The sequence below is a fragment of the Nerophis lumbriciformis genome, linkage group LG33 (assembly GCF_033978685.3).
Source record: "Nerophis lumbriciformis linkage group LG33, RoL_Nlum_v2.1, whole genome shotgun sequence".
Lineage (NCBI taxonomy): Eukaryota > Metazoa > Chordata > Actinopteri > Syngnathiformes > Syngnathidae > Nerophis > Nerophis lumbriciformis.
The window spans coordinates 15,030,746-15,053,778 of NC_084580.2; the positions used below are offsets into that span (position 1 = coordinate 15,030,746).

Genomic DNA, 23,033 nt, shown 5'->3' on the forward strand with positions numbered 1-23,033 from the left:
CAAAGATTTGGGGTATTTTATTTGAACTAAGCAAAATTATCTGCCAATAGAACAAGAAAATTCGGCTTGTCAAGACTTTCCAAAACAAGTAAATTTAGCTAACCTCAATGAACCCAAAAATACCTTAAAATAAGTACATTCTCACTAATAACAACTGTACTACTATATGAGTACGTATTTTCTATTGTTTCATTGAAAATAAAACAGCAAAGTCCATTTGGCTGTCATCTGTTTTAATTACGAGACACAATTGCGTCAAAATCATTACTTTTTTTTTCATGCTTGAAGTAAGAAATTATTACTTTAAAAAAGTAATTTAATACATGCGAGTGTTGATGACACAGCTTTGCAACACTTGCTATTCTAGTTTCAAGCATGTTTTACTCAATATAGGTCGTAAAATCTCAGCAACAAGCTGTAATATCTTACTGAGATCATTTAGGACCAAAACACTTAAAACAAGTAAAACACTCTAACATAAAATCTGCTTAGTGAGAAGAATTATCTTATCAGACAGAAAATAAGCAAATATCACCCTTATTTGAGATATTTAGTCTTACTTAGATTTCAGTTTTTGCAGTGTATTCATGAATTGTTGTTTATAGTACATTGTATTGTTTCAAACAGCATTTCTTGTCTAAAAATAAAAAATAAAAAAAATAAAAAGATGTGTTACATGATAACATTGTTCTGTTTTAAGGGGACAAGCTCAGATTAAATATATTTGAATTAATTTCAATGGACAATTGTTTGTTTGGAATAAATAGTTGTGATTTAATTGTATTAGTTTTGGATGAATGATACATGGATCATAGATACCTTTCATTAGTAGCCCAGATTTATAACATGTGCAAGTGCAATATTTTGTATAATATGCAAGAAAACCAGATGCATATTAAAAATGTTTGCTTTGTCTTTCCCCTCTTATATTACACTAAAGCAAGCACCACACTTCAAAAATTCAGTGTTCAAAAAGAAGAAAAAAAAAATACAAAAATTAGGGGTATTTTGTTTGAACTAAGCAAAATTATCTGCCAATAAAACAAGAAAATTCGGCTTGTCAAGACTTTCCAAAACAAGTAAAATTAGCTAAACTCAATGAACCCAAAAAATACCTCAAAATAAGTATATTCTCACTAATAACAAGTGCACTTTTCTTGGTAGAAAAAAAAACGAGACCTTTTTGCTCAATATGTTGAAAAATATTCTTAAATTAAGTAAATGCTAGTGCCATTATCTTGACATAATGATATCCGCTCAAAACATGATTTTTTTTTTTCATGCTTGAAGTAAGAAATGATTACTTTAAAAAAGTAGTTTTATACTTGTGAGTATTGATGACACAGCTTTGCAACAGTTGATATTCTAGTTTCAAGCATGTTTTAGTCAATACAGGTCTCAGCAACAAGCTGTAATGTCTTACTGAGATAATTTAGGACCAAAACCCTTAAAACAAGTAAAACACTCTAACATAAAATCTGCTTAGTGAGAAGAATTATCTTATCAGACAGAAAATAAGCAAATATCACCCTTATTTGAGATATTTAATCTTACTTAGATTTCAGTTTTTGCAATGCAGCATTTTGTTTTTGCTCTACTGTTTGTAAAACCCCGGTTTCTCTGCCCAGTAAAATACTAGCATGTAAACAGGAGTTCAGAACATTCCGGTACAGAGCCAAGTATTTTGGTACCCTTCTAAAAATCAAAATTGCCCAAAAAATGTGTGGCAAACTTTAACCAAAACCATTCTGCTTCACGGACATGGCGCTATAATGTGTTTAAAAGTAGTCCACAAACTTGGAGAGAAAGCCCCCAAAAAGGAAGGAGTGCATCCACTTTATCATTTCTCCGCCTCTTCCTCGAACCGTGAACAGAACCAAGGCGATGAGGAAGAGCAGGCTGATCAATTATAAAGTGTGAACCGTGCCTCAGTGGGACGCTCTAACTGCTGGCTGTAGATAAAGCAAAGTTATGACAAGCATACACTATCCCCTCATCCATAATAAAGCGCACTCTTCCGGTATTCATGCTCCAGAGTACAAGCGAATATTGAAGCCTTCATCCGCTTAAACAGTCTCTTTGACTATAAAGGCCTCACATAGCCCTTTATGGACTTGTTGTTTAAGCATTAGAACATTCTAAACTCGACTCATCTAGCATTTCGATAGGGAGAAGTAGAACATCGCATCAGACTATTTCTGCTGCGGTTGAGTAAAATGGGAGATGAGATGCTTCTGATTTTTTAGCGTAAAACTTAATGGTTGTAGTTTAATTATTGCGTCATAAAAATATAGTACGGCATTATGTGGTTGATATATGTACGTATATATGTACAGTATATATATATATATATATACATGCATGCATACATACATACATAAACATACACACATACATACATATATACACACATATATATCGAGATATAAATATATGTGTATGTATATACAAACACATATATATATATATATATATATATATATATATATATATATATATATATATATATATATATATATATGATATATACACACTCTCACATGTATATATATATATATATATATATATATATATATATATATATATATATATATATATATATATATAAATACATATATACATACATCTATTCATACATATAAATACACACATAACAAAAAAATATATATACATACATCTATTCATACATATAAATACACACATAAAATATATATATATATATATATATATATATATATATATATATATATATATATATATATATATATATATATATATACAGTATGTATATATATGTATATAAACATATATATATATATATATATATATATATATATATATATATATATATATATGTATATATGTATATATATATATACATACATACATACATACATACATATATATACACACACATTGATATATATATATAAATATATGTGTATGTATATATGAACACATACATATATACATATATATATATATGATGTATACACACACACATATATTTGTATATACACACAAACATTTTTACATGTATATATATGATATATAAATGATATCTACATATGATATAAATATATATATATATATATATATATATATATATATATATATATATCTACATATATATATATATATATATATATATATATAGTTATAGTAGACTTATGGTGGTCTTATTTCCATCCTCCCAAGTGTTAATGATATTTAAATGACCTCACCATTTTTTTGGGAGGAAGCCTTTTCTTGATTACAGGAGTTACACAAATGCCACAAACGCGTAAGAGTAAGAAGACCTCATGAGATCTTAATCTAAACGGGGATGGAAAATGCCTTGTGGAATTTTGCTAATATCCAAAGTTGGGCAATTTCTAACGTGATGAACGTGAAGTAGTTTTAACAAATATTTCAAAACATAATGTTCTATGCATGTATTTTCTGAATATGACTGTATTCATTCTATAGCGAAACAAAAGAAAAAACTACAACATGAAAACAAATATGTGGGTACTAGTGTTGTTCCAAAACCAATATTTTATTTTTCAAAATATAGAAAACCTCAAAAAAATGTCAATATTGGGTTTATTTGAACAGAAAATGTTATGATACATTAAACATACATTTATTGTTATTTTGTCATTAAATAAGATAGTGAGCATACTAGACAACTTCTCTTTTAGTAGTAAACAGAGGCTCCTAATTTGGCTGCTGACATATACAATAACATATTGTGTCATTTTCATGTCATTATGTGGGACAAGCGGTAGAAAATTAATGGATTATTAATCTACTTGGCCGCATCTACCTGTTATAAAAAAAAAAAAAAGTACTGGTATTTTTTCAGAGGCATTATTGTACAGTTCTTGAATGATTAGTACCGTGGTACTTTATTTGTAACATTATACGTACAACCCTAGTAGATTCATTCATATGTTTTACATTATTATTATCTTTTTTTGTTTTTATTTTTTTGTTAATCCTAAAAAAAAAAGTCTCTACATTTCTGGCAAATTAGCATTTACAGTAAATATTGGGCTCATTTTCCAATAATTTCCACGGTTAAGATCAATGCCCAAAAGAATAAAGTCTACAAAACCACCACATTTTAGAAAAAAGCAGCAGTGACAAGCCATCCCTCCTAATGAATTGACAAAATATTTCAACAGAACTCACCTCGTTGATGAGGATCCAGTGGCAGTCAAAAGCCACCAAGTTGGTCTCCACCACCTGCAACACAACAAAACATTACATGTAGCGTAAAAACCACACTCATGTGTCACTGACTGGCACAGGTATAATCACATATACAGTGTAGTATTTGTCTGGAAATATACTTGGTGTATATACATCGTGATGTATATAAGTGTGAGTTACTCATTAGCCACTGTGCTAAAACAAGGTAAACAATGACAATAGCACAGATGCTCAGAGTAACAACATGGAAAAAATTCTGTCTTTTTCCCCACAAAATTATTTTCGGTGTAAATAATACAAAAATTGGAATGAAGTGGACAAAGTTGACCTGGTAATTTCCCTGTCTTCTCAGGTAGTACCAGAGACTTGACTGAGGCAGGGTGCCGAATGTGTGAAAATAAATTCTGGAACATTTGACACTCACTTTGCATGCATTGTTCGTCGCGGTCCGACAATGGTTAATGTATGGACCCTACCATAAGACTTTTTTTCCCCCCATAGCAAACAGTAGTCTAAAACAGGGGTCGGCAACCTTTACCAGTCAAAGAGCCATTTTGACCAGTTTCACAAATTATAGAAAACAATGGGAGCCGCAAAAATTTTATGACATTTTAAATGAAATAACACTGCATACGAAGTTTTTTTTTTTGCTTTGTGCTATGTCTAACCAGGGGTCTCAGACACGCTGCCCACACCTTTGTGTGGAATTTGATAGCTGGTGCGCCACGCGGGTTTTTATTTAATGGCGCTTGTCAGCGTCATGCGTGCCGTGATGGTACAGCGTATAGCACCCACGACAGTCAGCATGCCTGATCAGCCATACGTTGTATGGAGCTTCCGTTTACCTCACGTAGGTAACAGCATGGCATACTTAGTCAATAACCACACAGCTCACACTGACGGTGGCGGTATAAAAAAAACCTTTAACACTCTTACTAATAATGCACCACACTGTGAACCCACACCAAACAAGAATGACAAACACATTTCGGGAGAACATCTGCACCGTAACACAACATAAACACAACAGGACAAATACCCAGAATCCCATGCAGCCCTAACTCTTCCGGGATACATTATACACCCCCGCTACCAAACCCCGCCACCTCAACCGACGCACAGAGAGAGAGGGGGGGGGGGGGGGGGGGGGGGGGGGTGATGTGTGAGGGAGCAGGGTTGGGGTGGGGGCGGGGTTTGGTGGTAGCAGGGGTGTATAATGTAGCCCGGAAGAGTCAGGGCTGCATGGGATTCTGGGTGTTTGTTCTGTTGTGTTTATGTTGTGTTAAGGTGCAGATGTTCTCCCGAAATGTGTTTGTCATTCTTGTTTGGTTTTGGTTCAAAGTGTGGCGCATTATTAGTAAGAGTGTTAAAGTTGTTTTACATGACCACCGTCAGTGTAACCTGTGTGGCTGTTGACCAAGTATGCCTTGCTGTCACGTACGTGTGCAAGCAAAAGATGTATATTGTTATCTAGTGTTGGGCTGGCACTCTGTTAATACAGGTTGTAGAGGGTGCCAAATGTTGTACCATCATGGCACGCCCTTATTATAGCCGTAAGGGTGAAAATCGGTGAATATTAATCCCGAGAGTTTTCTGCGAGAGGCACTGAAATCCGGAAGTTTCACGGGAAAATTGGGGGGTTCAGCAAGTAAGCTGCTGAGCCGCATCAGAGTGATCAAAGAGCCGCATGCGGCTCCGGAGCCGCGGGTTGCCGACCCCTGGTCTAAAAGATGTATACTTGCCAAACTAACAGGTGAAACCCAACAAATGATCCCTTGTCACTCACACACACTAGTAACCAGGGGCCTCATATGTTAGTTAGTTGAGACTAGAGATGTGCGATAATGGCTTTTTTGCCGATATCCGATATTCCGATATTGTCCAACTCTTAATTACCGATTCCGATATCAACCAATACTGATATATACAGCCGTGGAATTAACACATTATTATGCCTAATTTTGTTGTGATGCCCCGCTGGATGCATTAAACAATGTAACTTCACCATGAATTGATTAACGTGGACCCCGACTTAAACAAGTTGAAAAACGTATTCGGGTCTTACAATTTAGTGGTCAATTGTACGGAATATGTACTGTACTGTGCAATCTACTAATAAAAGTTTCAACCAATCAATCAAAAACAAGGTTTTCCAAAATAAGAGAACAACTTCAACTCCAGTTATGGAAAAAAGTGCCAACATGGCACTGCCATATTTATTATTGAAGTCACAAAGTGCATTATTTTGTTTAACATGGTTGGAATTTGGGACAAGCTCTCCCTGAGATAATCCTGATACCCACTACAACTATGGGAAATACTATACTTTGACTTTCACAAAGTGCATTATTTTTATTGTATTTATTTATTTATTTGTATTTTAAAATATACAGCTACAAAAACAATGAAGGCACACAGCTTCAGTCCAGAGTATACTAGACGTCCGTGTTTTACCGGATATGTACCGCTCTGTACAGCGGCGTTTTAAAAAGTCCCTAATTTTACTTTTTGAAACCGATACCGATAATTTCCGATATTACATTTTAAAGCATCTCTGGTTGAGACGTATTAATCGTGAACTGGACGTGGAAATGTGGTATCGGGACAACACCAGTGTGAATGTTGTCTGTCTATCTGTGTTGGCCCTGCGATGAGTTGGCGACTTGTCCAGGGTGTACCCCGCCTTCCGCCTGAATGCAGCTGATATAGGCTCCAGCAACCCTCGCAACCCGAAAGGGACAGGCGGTAGAAAATGGATGGATGGATGATTTCAACAATTTTCAATGTTGAGACAAAGACACACAATTCACTTTTTCGCTATTGCATTTAATGCTTTATATTCGTATTATTAAGGACGTCTGTTAATTAATCCAAGCGACCATATTGCCACCTATTGCTCTTGCAATGTGTTCCAGTGACTCCAGCACAGTTTGGCCAATCGGGTGCAGCACAATGGCACCAGAGTCGGTGGAGGAATGGCCCGACTTTGTGTCACGTGGCTGCTACCCCAAGTAGCTTTCCTGTGTTGTAATAATAAAATGAGTGTTCAAACAAGAGTCAAAAAATATGCTATGTTTAAGTTTAAAATATTTAAAAACAAATATAATATGACATAATTTTCACATGAAACTCTAATCTGGCTGTGAGCAGGCTACTGTTGTAAGTTACGCAAACTATATCGACTCACTCATAGAGTTGTCGCGATACCAATATTTTGGTCCCGTTACCGGTCGTTATAGTCTTTATTCAAACAGAAAATTGTATTATACATTAACATTTGTTTATTTTTGCAATCATATAACAATTGTGTCATTAAATAACATAGTGAACATATTAAAAGACTTCTTTTTTATTAGTAAGTAAGCAAACAAAGGTTCCTAAATTGGCTCCTGACGTATGCAGTAACATATTGTGTCATGTATAATTCTATTATTTTGTCAACATAATGAGGGGACAAGCCGTAGAAAAAGGATTAATAGTCTATTTGTTCATTTACTGTTAATATCTGCTTCATTTCTCTTTTAACATGTTTTATCTACACTTCTGTTAAAATGTAATAAGCACTTATTCTTCCGTTGTTTGGATGCTTTACATTAGTTCTGTGTGATACTACAAATGATAACACCAAGTTGTTATAGGGTCATACATTGGTGATTCGTCCGGAGACGTATTTTCTGACTTTATGAACAATATAGGAGACCAAAATATTGATGTAATCATTATTGTATTGACTACACGGCTCTTGTACTTGGTATCGTTGAGGTCGATGTTTGTATAGATCCACCAATGGCATTTGTTTACATTCAGGAGCGCTAGATCGCTATTAGCAGTTAGCTATTGTATCCTACTTACTACGGTGTTTGGTGAAGTATGTTTAGCGTATGGAAGGTGAGTACGCAAGCTGAAAGTTAAAGTTAAAGTTCCAATGATTGTCACACACACTGGGTGTGGTGAAATGTGTCTTCTGCATTTGACCTAAATTCACCCCCTGGGAGGTGAGGGGAGTAGTGAGCAGCAGTGTGTGCCGCGCTCGGGAATCATTTGGTGATTTAACCCCTAATTCCAACCCTTGATGCTGAGTGCCAAGCAAGGAGGAAATGGGTCCCATTTTTTTGTAGTCTTTGGTATGACTCGGCCGGGGTTTGAACTCACAACCTCCCAGTCGCAGGGCGGACACTCTAATCACAAGGCCACTGAGCTGGTCTTGATACATGAGGCCCCTGGTGTGTAAAAAAAGTACAATACTTACAGTATAAACATTTTGTAGGACTCAACAAAGTACAAGACTGGGTCTTTCAACTTAATGACAAAGACTACTCCCTGACTACGGCAACACACCTAGAAAAAAACTGATAAGAATGCATACTGGCAAATAAGACTCTGAAGTGCAAGAAAATAAAACGGCTTGAGAAATATACATTTTTTTTGTCTTTTAATCTTTTTTTTCCGATAAAACAGTAAAAAATATACATAATAGTCAGGTCAAAATATAACTCTGCTTGTTTTATCAAAGGCATGTCTAATAGATAGATAGATAGATTGTTACGTGTGGGGGGTCACCACTTGCTGCGCGGTTTGTTTCCCAGGGATAATTTATTCTCAAAAAGTCAAACAAGTACCAAAAACTGAAAACAAGCCAGAGGAAAAATGTGCAGATCGCACTCGAAGCAAACGCTAACACTTAGCATAGGCAAAAAGACAAGGAATACTCACGTAATTGTAGCATTAGCAAACTGTGAACCCACACCAAACAAGAATGACAAACACATTTCGGGAGAACATCCGCACCGTTAAAACAACATAAACACAACAGAACAAATACCTAGAAGCCCTTGCAGCACTAAGTCTTCCGACTGACCGGCAAAGGCAGGCTTAAATAATGTCTCTGATTAGTGCTCGGGGAACAGGTGAGCGTCCCGAACACCAATCAGAGGCAGGTGAAAATAATAAGCAACCATGGTAACGAAAACAAACTCAAGGGTGCACAAAACAGGAACTGAGGGAGTCCAAAACTAACCGAAAATACCAAAACATGATCCGGGCCACGGATCATGACATAGATAGATAAATAGTACTTTATTGATTCCTTCAGGATAGTTCCCTCAGGAAAACAAAAATTCCAGCAGCAGTGTACAGAATTGAGATCGAATTTAAAACGTAAACAATGGGGGTATAAATGGAAACACAATAGAAAATATTACACTAAGAATAACAATATAAAAGCAACAATAAGAATAAAAATATAACAGTAAAAATAAGAATATTACAAGAGAAACTAGACAGTTGTGACCATGTTATGAAATTGTATTACACTGTTATTGCACTGTTTTTTTTTTTACTGCAGTTTATTTCAGTTGTACAATCTGATGGCCCGTGGGACAAAGGAGTTATTTAGTCTTTTAGTCCTGCACTTGGGTGATTAAAGATCTCCAAGAAAAAAAAAAAACACATTAAGTTTAATAATGTAACTTAAGTGTTAATTAACTCACTTCAACAAATATACATCCTGACTTAATGGATATCTGATGCTGCAATTTCAACTCTGCCCAGAGTTATTCATGTTTAAGTCAACAGGTCGCGCCAAGCAAATTCTCCCAGAGCGACTCGGAGCTTTTCTTCCTGTCACTGTCTCACCGAAACAAAGCAACACACTTCTTCTGCCATTGTCTTTCCTGCTTTTAATTATCGCTCTCTTATTGCAGTGTTTTTCAACCACGAGTGTGCCGTGAGATACAGTCTGGTGTGCCGTGGGAGATTATCTAATTTCACCGATTTGGGTTAAAAATATTTTTTGCAAACCAGTAATTATAGTCTGCAAATTATGTGTTGTTGTTGAGTGTCGTTGCTGTCAAGAGCTCGGCAGAGTAACCATGCAATACTCTTCCATATCAGTAGGTGCCAGCCGGTAGCTAATTGCTTTGTAGATGTCAGGAACAGCGGGAGGCAGTGTGCAGGTAAAAAGGTGTCTAATGCTTAAACCAAAAATAAACAAAAGGTGAGTGCCCTTAAGAAAAGGCATTGAAGCTTAGGGAAGGCGATGCAGAACGGAACTAAAACTGAACTGGCTACAAAGTAAACAAAAACAGAATGCTGGACGACAGCAAAGACTTACTGTGGAGCAAAGACGACATCCACAATGTACATCCAAACATGACACGACAATCAACAATGTCCCCACAAAGAATGATGAAAACAGCTCGGCAGAGTAACCGTGTAATACTCTTCCATATCAGTAGGTGTCAGCCGGTAGCTAATTGCTTTGTAGATGTCGGGAACAGCGGGAGGCAGTGTGCAGGTAAAAAGGTGTCTAATGCTTAAACCAAAAATAAACAAAAGGTGAGTGCCCTTAAGAAAAGGCATTGAAGCTTAGGGAAGGCGATGCAGAACAAAACTAAAACTGAAATGGGTACAAAGTAAACAAAAACAGAATGCTGGGCGACAGCAAAGACTTACTGTGGAGCAAAGACGACATCCACAATGTACATCCAAACATGACACGACAATCAACAATGTCCCCACAAAGAAGGATGGAAACAGCTCGGCAGAGTAACCGTGTAATACTCTTCCATATCAGTAGGTGGCAGCCGGTAGCTAATTGCTTTGTAGATGTCGGGAACAGCGGGAGGCAGGGTGCAGGTAAAAAGGTGTCTAATGCTTAAACCAAAAATAAACAAAAGGTGAGTGCCCTTAAGAAAAGGCATTGAAGCTTAGGGAAGGCGATGCAGAACGAAAATAAAACTGAACTGGCTACAAAGTAAACAAAAACAGAATGCTGGACGACAGCAAATACTTACTGTGGAGCAAAGACGAGGTCCACAATGTACATCCGAACATGACACAACAATCAACAATGTCCCCACAAAGAAGGATGAAAACAGCTCGGCAGAGTAACCGTGTAATACTCTTCCATATCAGTAGGTGTCAGCCGGTAGCTAATTGCTTTGTAGATGTCGGGAACAGCGGGAGGCAGTGTGCATGTAAAAAGGTGTCTAATGCTTAAACCAAAAGTAAACAAAAGGTGAGTGCCCTTAAGAAAAGGCATTGAAGCTTAGGGAAGGCGATGCAGAACGAAACTAAAACTGAACTGGGTACAAAGTAAACAAAAAACAGAATGCTGGACGACAGCAAAGACTTACTGTGGAGCAATGACGACGTCCACAATGCACATCCGAACATGACATAACAATCAACAATGTCCCCACAAAGAAGGATAAAAACAACTGAAATATTCTCGATTGCTAAAACAAAGTAGATGCGGGAAATATCGCTCGAAAGGAAGACATGAAACTGCTACAGGAAAATTCCAAAAAAAGAGAAAAAGCCACCAAAATAGGAGCGCAAGACAAGAACTAAAACACTACACACAGGAAAAAAGCAAAAAACTCAAAATAAGTCACGGCGTGATGTAACAGGTGGTGACAGTACACCTACTTTGAGACAAGAGCTATATTGATGCATGCTTGGTTATGGTTTAAAGTCATATCCAACAATTGCGACAACGACTTTTTACTGTCAATTAAGTTTCGCTTTTTAATGATTTCTGCTGGTGGTGTGCCTCCAAATGTTTCCAATGCAAAAGAGATTGAAAAACACTGTCTTATTGTAATTAACACACCTTGCCCTATGACTGTACCAACTCCCTTCCCCCCAGTCTCCCCATATCCGCCTGCGATGTATTAAAAAAAAAAAAAAACAACAACACTGCGTATATCATTAGCTATAATTGCCTAGTTTTCTATAGCGCCCGTGTATCATAAAACACTTTTGGGCCATAAACAAAAGGCAACAGCTGGAGAGGGTGACGGAGTGTGGCTAATAGTGCTTTAATCTTCCGCGGTGTCTCTATAAAACTTCATCATCGTAACGCTGATGGCCGCACATAAAGCATCCTGTCAACGCAAAACATGGAGGCTAAAGAAGAAGGCCGTATGCAGAACGATGACTCACAATTAAAGGTGAGATCTTTACCTTACATTGTACTTTATAGTGTGCCTCCTTACCGTGTAATATGCAAATGTCTCCGTGCAATGTTACATGACCAACAAGATAATGCACTGAAGAGTGTGACAATGGTAATTAAAACAGTTTATTATATTTCTAGCATGCCTAACAAACATTTTCACCTTCATTTATACACAATCCACCATGTCCGAAAAGGACCAGGACAGGAGGAAAATCTGTGCACACGCGGGCCGGACTATTAAAATCATGGCATTAGAATTAAAAAATAAAGAAAACTTCAGATTGTTTTCTTTGTCTTATTTTGGCCAAAAATAGAACAAACACAATCTGAAAATATTACAATAAAAATATACAAAAAAATAACCGGCAGCAGTAAGGTTTAGATCAATGAAGGAAAGAAGAAAGTGAATGAATGTTTATAACTGAATACATTTAACCCTTGTGTAATGTTCATATTGTTGTTACTCAGCCAGCGTTTGTGGGTCTGATGGACCCGTTGCATTTTGTGGTTTTTAATGCCTCACAATCAAACACTTTTATGTTAAAAAAGGTAACAGATGTTTACCTTATCCCAATAAGCATCTGTTCAGTATTTTAACATAAAAGTGTTTGATTGTGAGGCACTAAAAGCCACAAAATGCAACGGGTCCATCAGACCCACAAACGCTGGCTGAGTAACAACAATATGAACGTTGCACGGGAAATTTCTCTGCCAGTTTCTGCATCCCACAGGGATTCTTCTTTTGTGTTTCTGCACCTGCGGTTCCCACGCAAGGTTGCACCATTGTTTGTCAACACTGTCTGCTCTCATTTTCTCGCACATTTGACCCTCTGATGTTCTGTGTACCTACACTCTGTCCTCCTCCTGTCTAGGCCTGCTGTGTGTGTTTGTGTGTGTGGGTGTGTGTGTGTGTGGTACACAGAACATCAATTTCCACACTTCTATTAGCCCCCGGTCCAGTGGACCCGGACATCTTATATGTAATAGAAATGTGTAGGGAGGGGTGTATGGTGTGTGGTCATTAAAGGCCTACTGAAACCCACTACTACCGACCACGCAGTCTGATGGTTTATATATCAATGATAAAATCTTAACATTGCAACACATGCCAATACGGCCGGGTTAGCTTACTAAAGTGCAATTTTAAATTCTGCGCGAAATATCCTGCTGAAAACGTCTCGGTATGATGACGCCGGCACGTGACGTCACAAATTTTAGTGGACATTTTGGGACAGCATGGTGGCCAGCTATTAAGTCGTCTGTTTTCATCGCAAAATTCCACAGTATTCTGGACATCTGTGTTGGTGAATCTTTTGCAATTTGTTCAATGAACAATGGAGACAGCAAAGAAGAAAGCTGTAGGTGGGAAGCGGTGTATTGCGGGCCGACTGCAGCAACACAAACGCGCCCGGTGTTTCATTGTTTACATTCCCGGAAGATGACAGTCAAGCTTTACCATTGGCCTGTGGAGAACTGGGACAACAGAGACTCTTACCAGGAGGACTTTGGGTTGGATGCGCAGACGCGGTACCGTGAGTACGCATGCAGCTGCGGCTTCCAAACATTTGATCGCTTGCCCGTACGTGTGTGCCGCCATAAGCATTTCACGTACGTAACTTTGGGGACTTTGGGGAAATATATGTGCTGTATGAACTTTGGGGAGATGAACGGTACTTTGGGCTGTGGGATTGAGTGTGTTGTGCAGGTGTTTGAGTTGTATTGGCGGGTTGGATGGATGGGAGGGTGGAAGTGTTTGTTATGCGGGATTCATTTGTGGCATATTAAATATAAGCCTGGTTGTGTTGTGGCTAATAGAGTCTTGTGTTTATTTACTGTTTTAGTCATTCCCAGCTGAATATCAGGTCCCACCCGCCTCTCACAGCATCTTCCCTATCTGAATCGCTCCCACTGCCCTCTAGTCCTTCACTCTCACTTTCCTCATCCACGAATCTTTCATCCTCGCTCAAATTAATGTGGAAATTGTCGCTTTCTCGGTGCGATTTGCTCTCGCTGCTGGTGGCCATGATTGTAAACAATGTGCAGATGTGAGGAGCTCCACAACCTGTGACGTCACGCTACTCGTCTGCTGTTTCCGGTACAGGCAAGGCTTTTTTATCAGCGACCAAAAGTTGCGAACTTTATCGTCGATGTTCTCTACTAAATCCTTTCAGCAAAAATATGGCAATATCGCGAAATGATCAAGTATGACACATAGAATGGACCTGCTATCCCCGTTTAAATAAGAAAATCACATTTCAGTAGGCCTTTAAATATGTATTCTGATATATGTTCTACACAGAAAATGAGCCAAAGTCGGTGAGTCTCAGTTTGAAAAATTAATTAATTGTATCATTTTTCTTTTAATAAAAAATGAAAATGTGTCCCACAGATCCGAACACTACACAAGGGTTAAATATGCATACAACATTGTATTCTTTAGAATTATTTTTTTTCATGAATTAAGTAACGTTTACGACAACCTTTTTTTCCAAAACACAATATAGAATGTGAGATATAACAGGATGATGCATACATTTATCATTTGTTTCCAAAACAGTAACAAAAAAGTGGGACCCCAAAAAGATACTGTGGGACCCCATTTTTATGACTTGATGGGGTCCCTGGGACCCCATTTTGAAGATTCCAAGCACCAACACTGATGGAGTAGTGGTGCGTGCAAAACAGCAGCAGGTGGCTGTGGCCTGCGAGCCGGTTCTAATACTAATCAAATATCATCCCGGGGGGCCATATATATTTCTATGGACTATGAGAAAGCAGGGTGTATTTAATCTTATACCTTTTCCATGTCTCAGCAATAATATACTGTTTGTTCAGTACGTGTGTTTTAACACGTTCTTACACTTAACCGTTACTTTTAATTTTTTCATTACAGAAAAATAAAAGTATGAAAAGGTCACCTAAATGATATACTATATGTATATACCTGCCTTATAGGAATATATAATATTAAAGAGAAACTGCATTTTTGGGGGAAATTTGCAGGACAAGAACACACACATTTTTCAGTTTTTTATGCATTCTATATAGAGATGTCCGATAATGGCTTTTTTGCCGATATCAGATAGTCCGATATTGTCCAACTCTTATTTACCGATTCTGATATCCAGGGGCACCGAAAAGGGGGGGGTAAAGGAGACGGATTCTAGGGGCCCATGATGGAGGGGGGCCCAGAGAGGCCCCTAATGATGATGAAATTATAATACAGAAAAAATAATGACACTGTGTTGGGGGCCTGTAAAGATTATTTTCATGGGGCCCAAAATCCCTAGTGGCGCCCCTGCTGATATCAACCGATGCCAATATATACAGTCGTGGAATTAACACATTATTATACCTAATTTTGTTGTGATGCCCCGCTGGATGCATTAAACAATGTAACAAGGTTTTCCAAAATAAATCAACTCAAGTTATGGAAAAAATTGCCAACATGGCACTGCCATATTTATTATTGAAGTCACAAAGTGCATTATTTTTTTTTAACATGCCTCAAAACAGCAGCTTGGAATTTGGGGCATGCTCTCCCTGAGAGAGCATGAGGAGGTTGAGGTGGGTGGAGTGGGGTTGAGTGTGGGGGGGGGGGGGGGGGGAATATGTTACCGATAATTTCCGATATTACATTTTAAAGTATTTATCGGCTGATAATATTGGCAGTCCGATATTATAGGACATCTCTAATTCTAAATAGTAAATAAATGCGATCAAAAGTCTTACAATGGAGACTATGGGAGTACCTCTGGTCTGCCCATAAAATCCCTTAAAAAAACATCCAAACACCTCCACTCATGTATGTAATGTAGTCACAGGCACATTTATAATAACATTTAATATTTACGTATTTTGCATCACAACATTTGCTTTTTTAAACAACAACACTACTTTTTACCCACTGCAGACATCATGACAGCCAAGAAACATAATAAACATCACTTATTGTACAATGTCTGCTCTCATTAAGATGCCAACAGACAGAGTCTTGTTATATTCCCATTTAAATGAAGAATGACTCATAATCCTGGCGAAGAAAAGGGAGGGTGGAACCAAGCATATTTTTGTCTCTTTCTCGCCATTCCTGGGTCTGAACGGCCTGTCAAACTGTACCAAGTTGTCAGACTACGTTGTCATCCCTCAACTATCAAGGTGAGAGGCATGACTTCTGATCTAAAATTCACTTTCCCAAGCACCGAGGCGAGTAAGCGGCTCACCAGTCGACTATGTCAACATAGCCACACAAGCTGGCGATCACGGCGCCGCGGGAAATAGTTTGTGTGAGTTAGCGCTTATAATAACAACATTACTAACAATTTGTAAATAGTCAAGTCACAGTTTTGTGGCACTTTTTGGATTGTTTTTTTCAGGGGTGGGGGTCATGTGCGGAATAGAGGACCTCCCATTGGTGCTGTTGTAAGCAAACTTTTATTTACGAGTTAGGATGCATTAAAAATATATATATCCGTTGTCATGTATTTCATATTAATTGCGATTGATAGGCAAAATAAATAAAAAAGTGCACTTCCCCTTTAAATTCAAGAGCTTGCAAGTAGCCTAATCAGTGATAATGAATAAAATACAGTAATAAAGGAGTAGAAGTTGACACCGTGTACCCTAAATAAAAAACTGCATGAATAAGTAATATAAGTTGTAAAACTAACACACTTTGGAGTGAATAGATGTAAACTGTTGTAGAGGATCGATAATTAAAAATATACATGATGAATCCATTGTAAGATGAAAAAAAACCCAGCAAAAAATAAAGTATTTGCTGTGTTGGTTTGTTTGTTTGCGTGCGCTGTGGTGTAAGGGTTTCCGGTTATTCCACTATGATCTCCCACTGGCAGCCGCCTCGGACAGATGTTTGCAGCTAATTAGTGAAAGGACACACTCTTAGAACACTGTAGACTCACACAAACACACACACATACCATCACTAAAAACAATCAAAATATGTAATTTGACAACCACAAATCCTAATGGTTGACTGATTGTGTTGATCTTTGTTTTTGATATACTGCTTGGTACCTAAATAAAGGAACCTTCCGTTTGCACATCGCCAGCCTTCTCTGCATCCTGGGATCACGCCATCAACCATAACCATGTGCCAGAAAAATAAGCACAGAAATAAGCCTGTCGGAAAGGAAATCACAACTAAAAAAATCACTAATTTTTTCATACGGTGTTGATGTGGAAATTTTTGCCTCAGCATTTTGATGGTGTGGGCGTGTGGCACCGAATGGAGATAAGCGTCTCGACAGACGTCACAATATTTGAACAATGATGACGAAAACTGTTTTCTCTGTCGTGTCTGTGTGTCGAAAATTGTTATGCGCTTATTTTTTTATTAGATTTTGTGCGTGGCATAAATTTGCTATGCGCAGAGGACGCTTAAACAGTGCACAATTGCACAGGCGAGCACCTTAGAGGGAGCGTTGCTCGCACGGCTGCGCTAGCATCACAGCTAACGTTAGCCATGCTGCTACCTCTCTGCTCGGGGAGGACGTATACGTATGTGACGTATGACGTGACAGTATGTGACGTATGACGTGACAGTATGTGACGTATGTCGTGACAGTATGTGAAGTATGTAAGAAGGTGCACTTGCTGTCTGTGAGAGGGAGACACAGGAACGAGTGAGAAGAGCCTGTCGTGTAATGCCAGCAGCTAAAAGCAACTGCGTGAGAATTGTGGATGTGTTGAAGGTGTGCTGGAAAATGCGGAACAAAAATTACGGAGCAGCAGAAAAGTGGAATGTATTATTTAAATCGGTGCGTTGGAAAACACGGACCGGAGTTATTTTTTAAACTGGATCTGGATCGGCATTTTCCCATGCCTTGCCGATACGCAATTTTTGGCAAATATCGGCAGCCGATCCGATCCAAATATCGGATCGGGACATCCCTACTCCTAAGTAGAGACACCACGGCGTAACTCTCACAACGCTGAATATTTTTTATACAATATATGTGGGTTAATTCTCAATATAGATCTATTAATTTGTTAAAAAAACACTACTGATTAGTTGCATTAAAATAGTTTTTTGTTCAATACAAACCAAGCGTGTTGAAACTTTTTGCCTTGCAGGTGGCATTTGGAAACTATCTGCAAAACTGCATACCTTTTACAATCTTATTGGTGTCCAACAGGGAGAAAAATGCTGCTTCCCTCCAAGCGAGCCCATCTTGCCGCCATCCATAATACCTGCTGCTGCAGCATCGCAGCCCATTTGCATGTGGATGGAATAGGTCGCTGTGGGAGAATTACTTTCAATAAATTCCCTGGTGCATTCAGTGCAACACCCTGCAGCCACTGCTGCAGGAGACGGATAAGAGAGCAGGGAGAGAAAAAAATGTAGAGATGTCGGACGGACTTCAGAGGGTAGTGACGAAGAATGCACAACTAGCCTTGCATACGAGACTGAACTGAAGAGGAAGTCGCCGAGATCCCTCAATGGTATGTTGTTGCTAGTGCACGTTGTTGCTGCTGGGGACACCTTTGGATTATGTGCTGTAGAGGAGGAGGATGTTATCCTTTACGGATAATCCCGACTGCAAAAGTTGGGCCTGAACCGATAAAACATGGCTTTCACTCGACATCTTGTTGTTTTTCTGATACATTTCAGTCCACAAGTGTTTAAAAACACTTTTTCTGCAAGGACCGTCTGCAATTCTGCTCAACACAGTCACATTTCCCCTTATTCAACTGGAGGCTTGTCATGTATTTCAAGTAAGATGGTAACTATAGAATCATAACTGGAACTACTAATACAATTCGTTTTCACCCTTGTGTGGTGTTCGGGTCTGTGGGACCCGTTTTCAAATTGTATTAAAAGAAAAATGGTACAATTAATTAATTTTTCAAACTGAGACTCACTGACTTTGGCTCATTTTCTGTGAAGAACATATATCAAAATACATATTTAATGACCACAAACCATACAGCTCCCTACACATTTATATTACATATAAAATGTCTGGGTCCACTAGACCCGGGGCGAATAGAAGTGTGGAAATTGATGCTCTGTGTACCACACACACACACACACACACACACACACACACACACACACACACACACACACACACACACACACACACACACACACACACACACACACACACACACACACACACACACACAGCAGGCCTAAACAGGAGGAGGACAGAGTGTAGGTACACAGAACATCAGAGGGTCAAATGTGCGAGAAAATGAGAGCAGACAGTGTTGACAAACAATGTTGCAACCTTGCGTGGGAACCGCAGGTGCAGAAACACAAAAGAAGAATCCCTGTGGGATGCAGAAATTGGCAGATAAATTTTCCGTAAAACGTTCATATTGTTGTTACTCAGCCAGCGTTTGTGGGTCTGATGGACCTGTTGCATTTTGTGGCTTTTAATGCCTCACAATCAAACACTTTTATGTTAAAATAGTGAACAGATGTTTATTGGGATAAGGTAAACATCTGTTTACAGAACACAGAACATTCACAGAACATCAGAGGGTCAAATGTGCGAGAAAATGAGAGCAGACAGTGTTGACAAACAATGTTGCAACCTTGTGTGGGAACCACACAAAAGAGGAATCCCTGTGGGATGCAGAAACTGGCAGAGAAATTTTCTGTGCAACGTTCATATTGTTGTTACTCAGCCAGTGTTTGTGGGTCTGATGGACCCGTTACATTTTGTGACTTTTAATGCCTCACAATCAAACACTTTTATGTTAAAATTCTGAAAAGATGTTTATTGGGATAAGGTAAACATCTGTTCAGTATTTTAACATAAAAGTGTTTGATTGTGAGGCATTAAAAGCCACAAAATGCAACGGGTCCATCAGACCCAAAAAATGCTGGCTGAGTAACAACAGTTTGAACATTACACAAGGGTTAAAGGGGAACTGCACTTTTTCTGGAATTTTGCCTCTCGCTCATAATCATTATGAAAGACGTGACAATGGGTGGATGTTTTTAATGCTTTCTAAATATTAAAATAAACGTGAATAAAAGTCAGCTTACAGTGGAGCCCATGAGAGGTTCTCTATTCCGCCTATAAAATCCAATAAATAACCGTTCAAAATACTCCAAGTATTAGTGATATTGTTATCATATGCACTAACGCAGATGAATTATTTATAGCGGTGACGAGTGGTAAGCTGCTTCCTCGCTTCCTTTGCTCGTGAAAGTCTATTGTAGATCATAAGTCATGCCTCTCACCTGGATAGTAGAAGGACGAGGATGTAATCCGACATGTTGGTAGACTTTGACAACCATTTAGGACCCGAAACTGGCGAGAACGACTCGAAAAGACGCTTGGTTTCATATAAGTCACAAAACTTCACAATACTAGTACGTATAGCTAATAATACATTTTAATTGCTAATTTCTTATTTTAATAAATCTTACCCAGACGATCTTGAAATGTTTTTGCTCATTCCAAGTTATTTTAGCTTTAATATCTGCCAATGGAACAGGTCACAATGGTCTTGGTAAGATTTGTTGTAAAAAGGAAATTAGCAATTAAAGCTTATTATTAGCTATACTTACTTATTGTGAAGTTTGGTGTCTTATAACAAACTTGTGATGCTCAAAAGTAGAATGTTTTTTCCTCAGAAGATCTATTGCCTGAAAACAAGTTCTTATGTATATGTTGAAAAATTACTATTCAGTGACTTTATTACTATCATGACTTGTATTCAGTTTGTTTAGATGTGTTGACTAGAAGTAAGAAATATATACTTGATGAGATTGTGATTTGTTTTCCAGTGCAAACATATTAAGTATACTTGTTGAATAAAACCCTCTGCTTTGTTTTTAATACATATTTAGGCCTACTGCATTTAGATGTTAATCATTATGATGGTACTTGGAGAGTCAAGTGTTTCCTGGGGTGGTATTGGGGGGGGGGGAGTTTGAGTACCACTAGTCTGTAGATTGTGATTGTATATTGCAAAAAAAGGTGGTACGGATTATAAATAGGTGCTGCTTGTTGAACAACATTGCACACAGGTTGGAGAACATAACATGAATGCGGAGGTAAATGAGTGTTTCCATGGCCAGCCAGTAGTACACAAAAATCTACCGTATTTTTCGGGCTATAAGTCGCTCCGGAGTATAAGTCGCACCGGCCGAAAATGCATAATAAAGAAGGAAAAAAAAACATATATAAGTCGCACTGGAGTATAAATCGCATTTTTTGGGGAAATGTATTTGATAAAACCCAACACCAAGAATAAACATTTGAAAGGCAATTTAAAATAAATAAAGAATAGTGAACAACAGGCTGAATAAATGTATTTTATATGACGCATAAATAACCAACTGAGAACGTGCCTGGTATGTTAACGTAACATATTATGGTAAGAGTCATTCAAATAACTATAACATATAGAACATTCTATACGTTTACCAATCAATATGTCACTCCTAATCGCTAAATCCGATGAAATCTTTTACGTCTAGTCTCTTACGTGAATGAGCTAAATAATATTATTTGATATTTTACGCTAATGTGTTAATAATTTCACACATAAGTCGCTCCTGAGTATAAGTCGCACCCCCGGCCAAACTATGAAAAAAAATGCGACTTATAGTCCGAAAAATACGGTAATTTAAACAGGGCAGTCTGAACCACTTTTGCACTTGTTATCAGTTGTACACATAGTTGCCAACCCTCCCGAAAACCTCCCGGGACAAATGTTCTCCCGAAAATCTCCCGAAATTCAGGCAGAGCTGGAGGCCACGCCCCCTCCAGCTCCATGCGGACCTGAGTGACGTGTTGACAGCCTGTTCTCACGTCCGCTTTCCCACCATATAAGCAGCTAATGATGGAGGGTGAGTTCTTGGTTTCTTATGTGGGTTTATTGTTAGGCAGTTTCATTAACGTCCTCCCAGCGCGGTAACAACACACAACAACAGCAGTCAAGTTTTCGTCCCCCGTAAAGCAGTTCGTCTGCCGTAAACAGCAATGTTGTGACACTTTTAAACAGGACAATATGTGTCACATTTTTGTGTTGATTTATTTATTTTATTTTGTGGTTTGAATTCGTTTTTGGAGCTGTCATTACACATTTATCAGTATTCACATTGGTCAGTAGGGGGCAGTAGGGCGTTTCTTCCCAATGGAATGCAATCACCTGCAGACCGGAAGTGTCTTGTCATTCTGATGAGCGCGACCAGTCTGTGAACAATTGAAACGTCCTGTGTGCTTTTTCCTCCTGTATAACAGGTTAGTTTTGGTGAATCAACTCACTGAATAATATCCACATGAACTTTATAAGTTTAAGTACACATTCTGATGGTGGAGCCTAACTCTAAAGTGTTTGTGAGTTGTAGTTTGTACAGCTGCAGTAATCAATACAAAAAAGCGACGTGAGTGAGCAATGTTTATATAGGAACTTCTGATCCTAATTCAGACTCCCAAATTAGAGCTCCTGTTTTCTTATTGATTTTATAATGTATATTTGTATAATGTGTGTGTTCTGAAATAGTGACAGAGAATAGAACAAGGATGGACAATTCAACCCTTAACTCAACAATGAGTAGATGAGTGTTATGTGTGTTTAAATTTGTAAATAAATGAACACTGAAATTCAAGTATTTCTTTTATTTATATATATATATATATATATATATATATATATATATATATATATGTAATAAAAAAAAATATATATATATAGCTAGAATTCACTGAAAGTCAAGTATTTCTTATATATATATATATATATATATATATATATATATATATATATATATATATATATATCTTAACCACGCCCCCCGCCCCACCCCCGACCACGCCCCCCACCTCCCGAAATCGGAGGTCTCAAGGTTGGCAAGTATGGTTGTACACACAGTCTTAGTAGA

General features: G+C 38.0%; 1 protein-coding gene across 3 annotated transcripts in view; it reads right to left on the reverse strand.

Annotated features, from left to right (window-relative positions):
* Positions 1–23,033, reverse strand: part of grid2 (glutamate receptor, ionotropic, delta 2) — a 1,282,048-nt gene that overhangs the window by 469,301 nt on the left and 789,714 nt on the right. For all 3 annotated transcript variants that reach the window (XM_061928893.1, XM_061928894.1, XM_061928896.1), the window contains exon 5: positions 4,177–4,230. In XM_061928893.1, the coding sequence (XP_061784877.1) occupies positions 4,177–4,230 (54 nt within the window). The remainder of the gene's footprint in view (positions 1–4,176; positions 4,231–23,033) is intronic.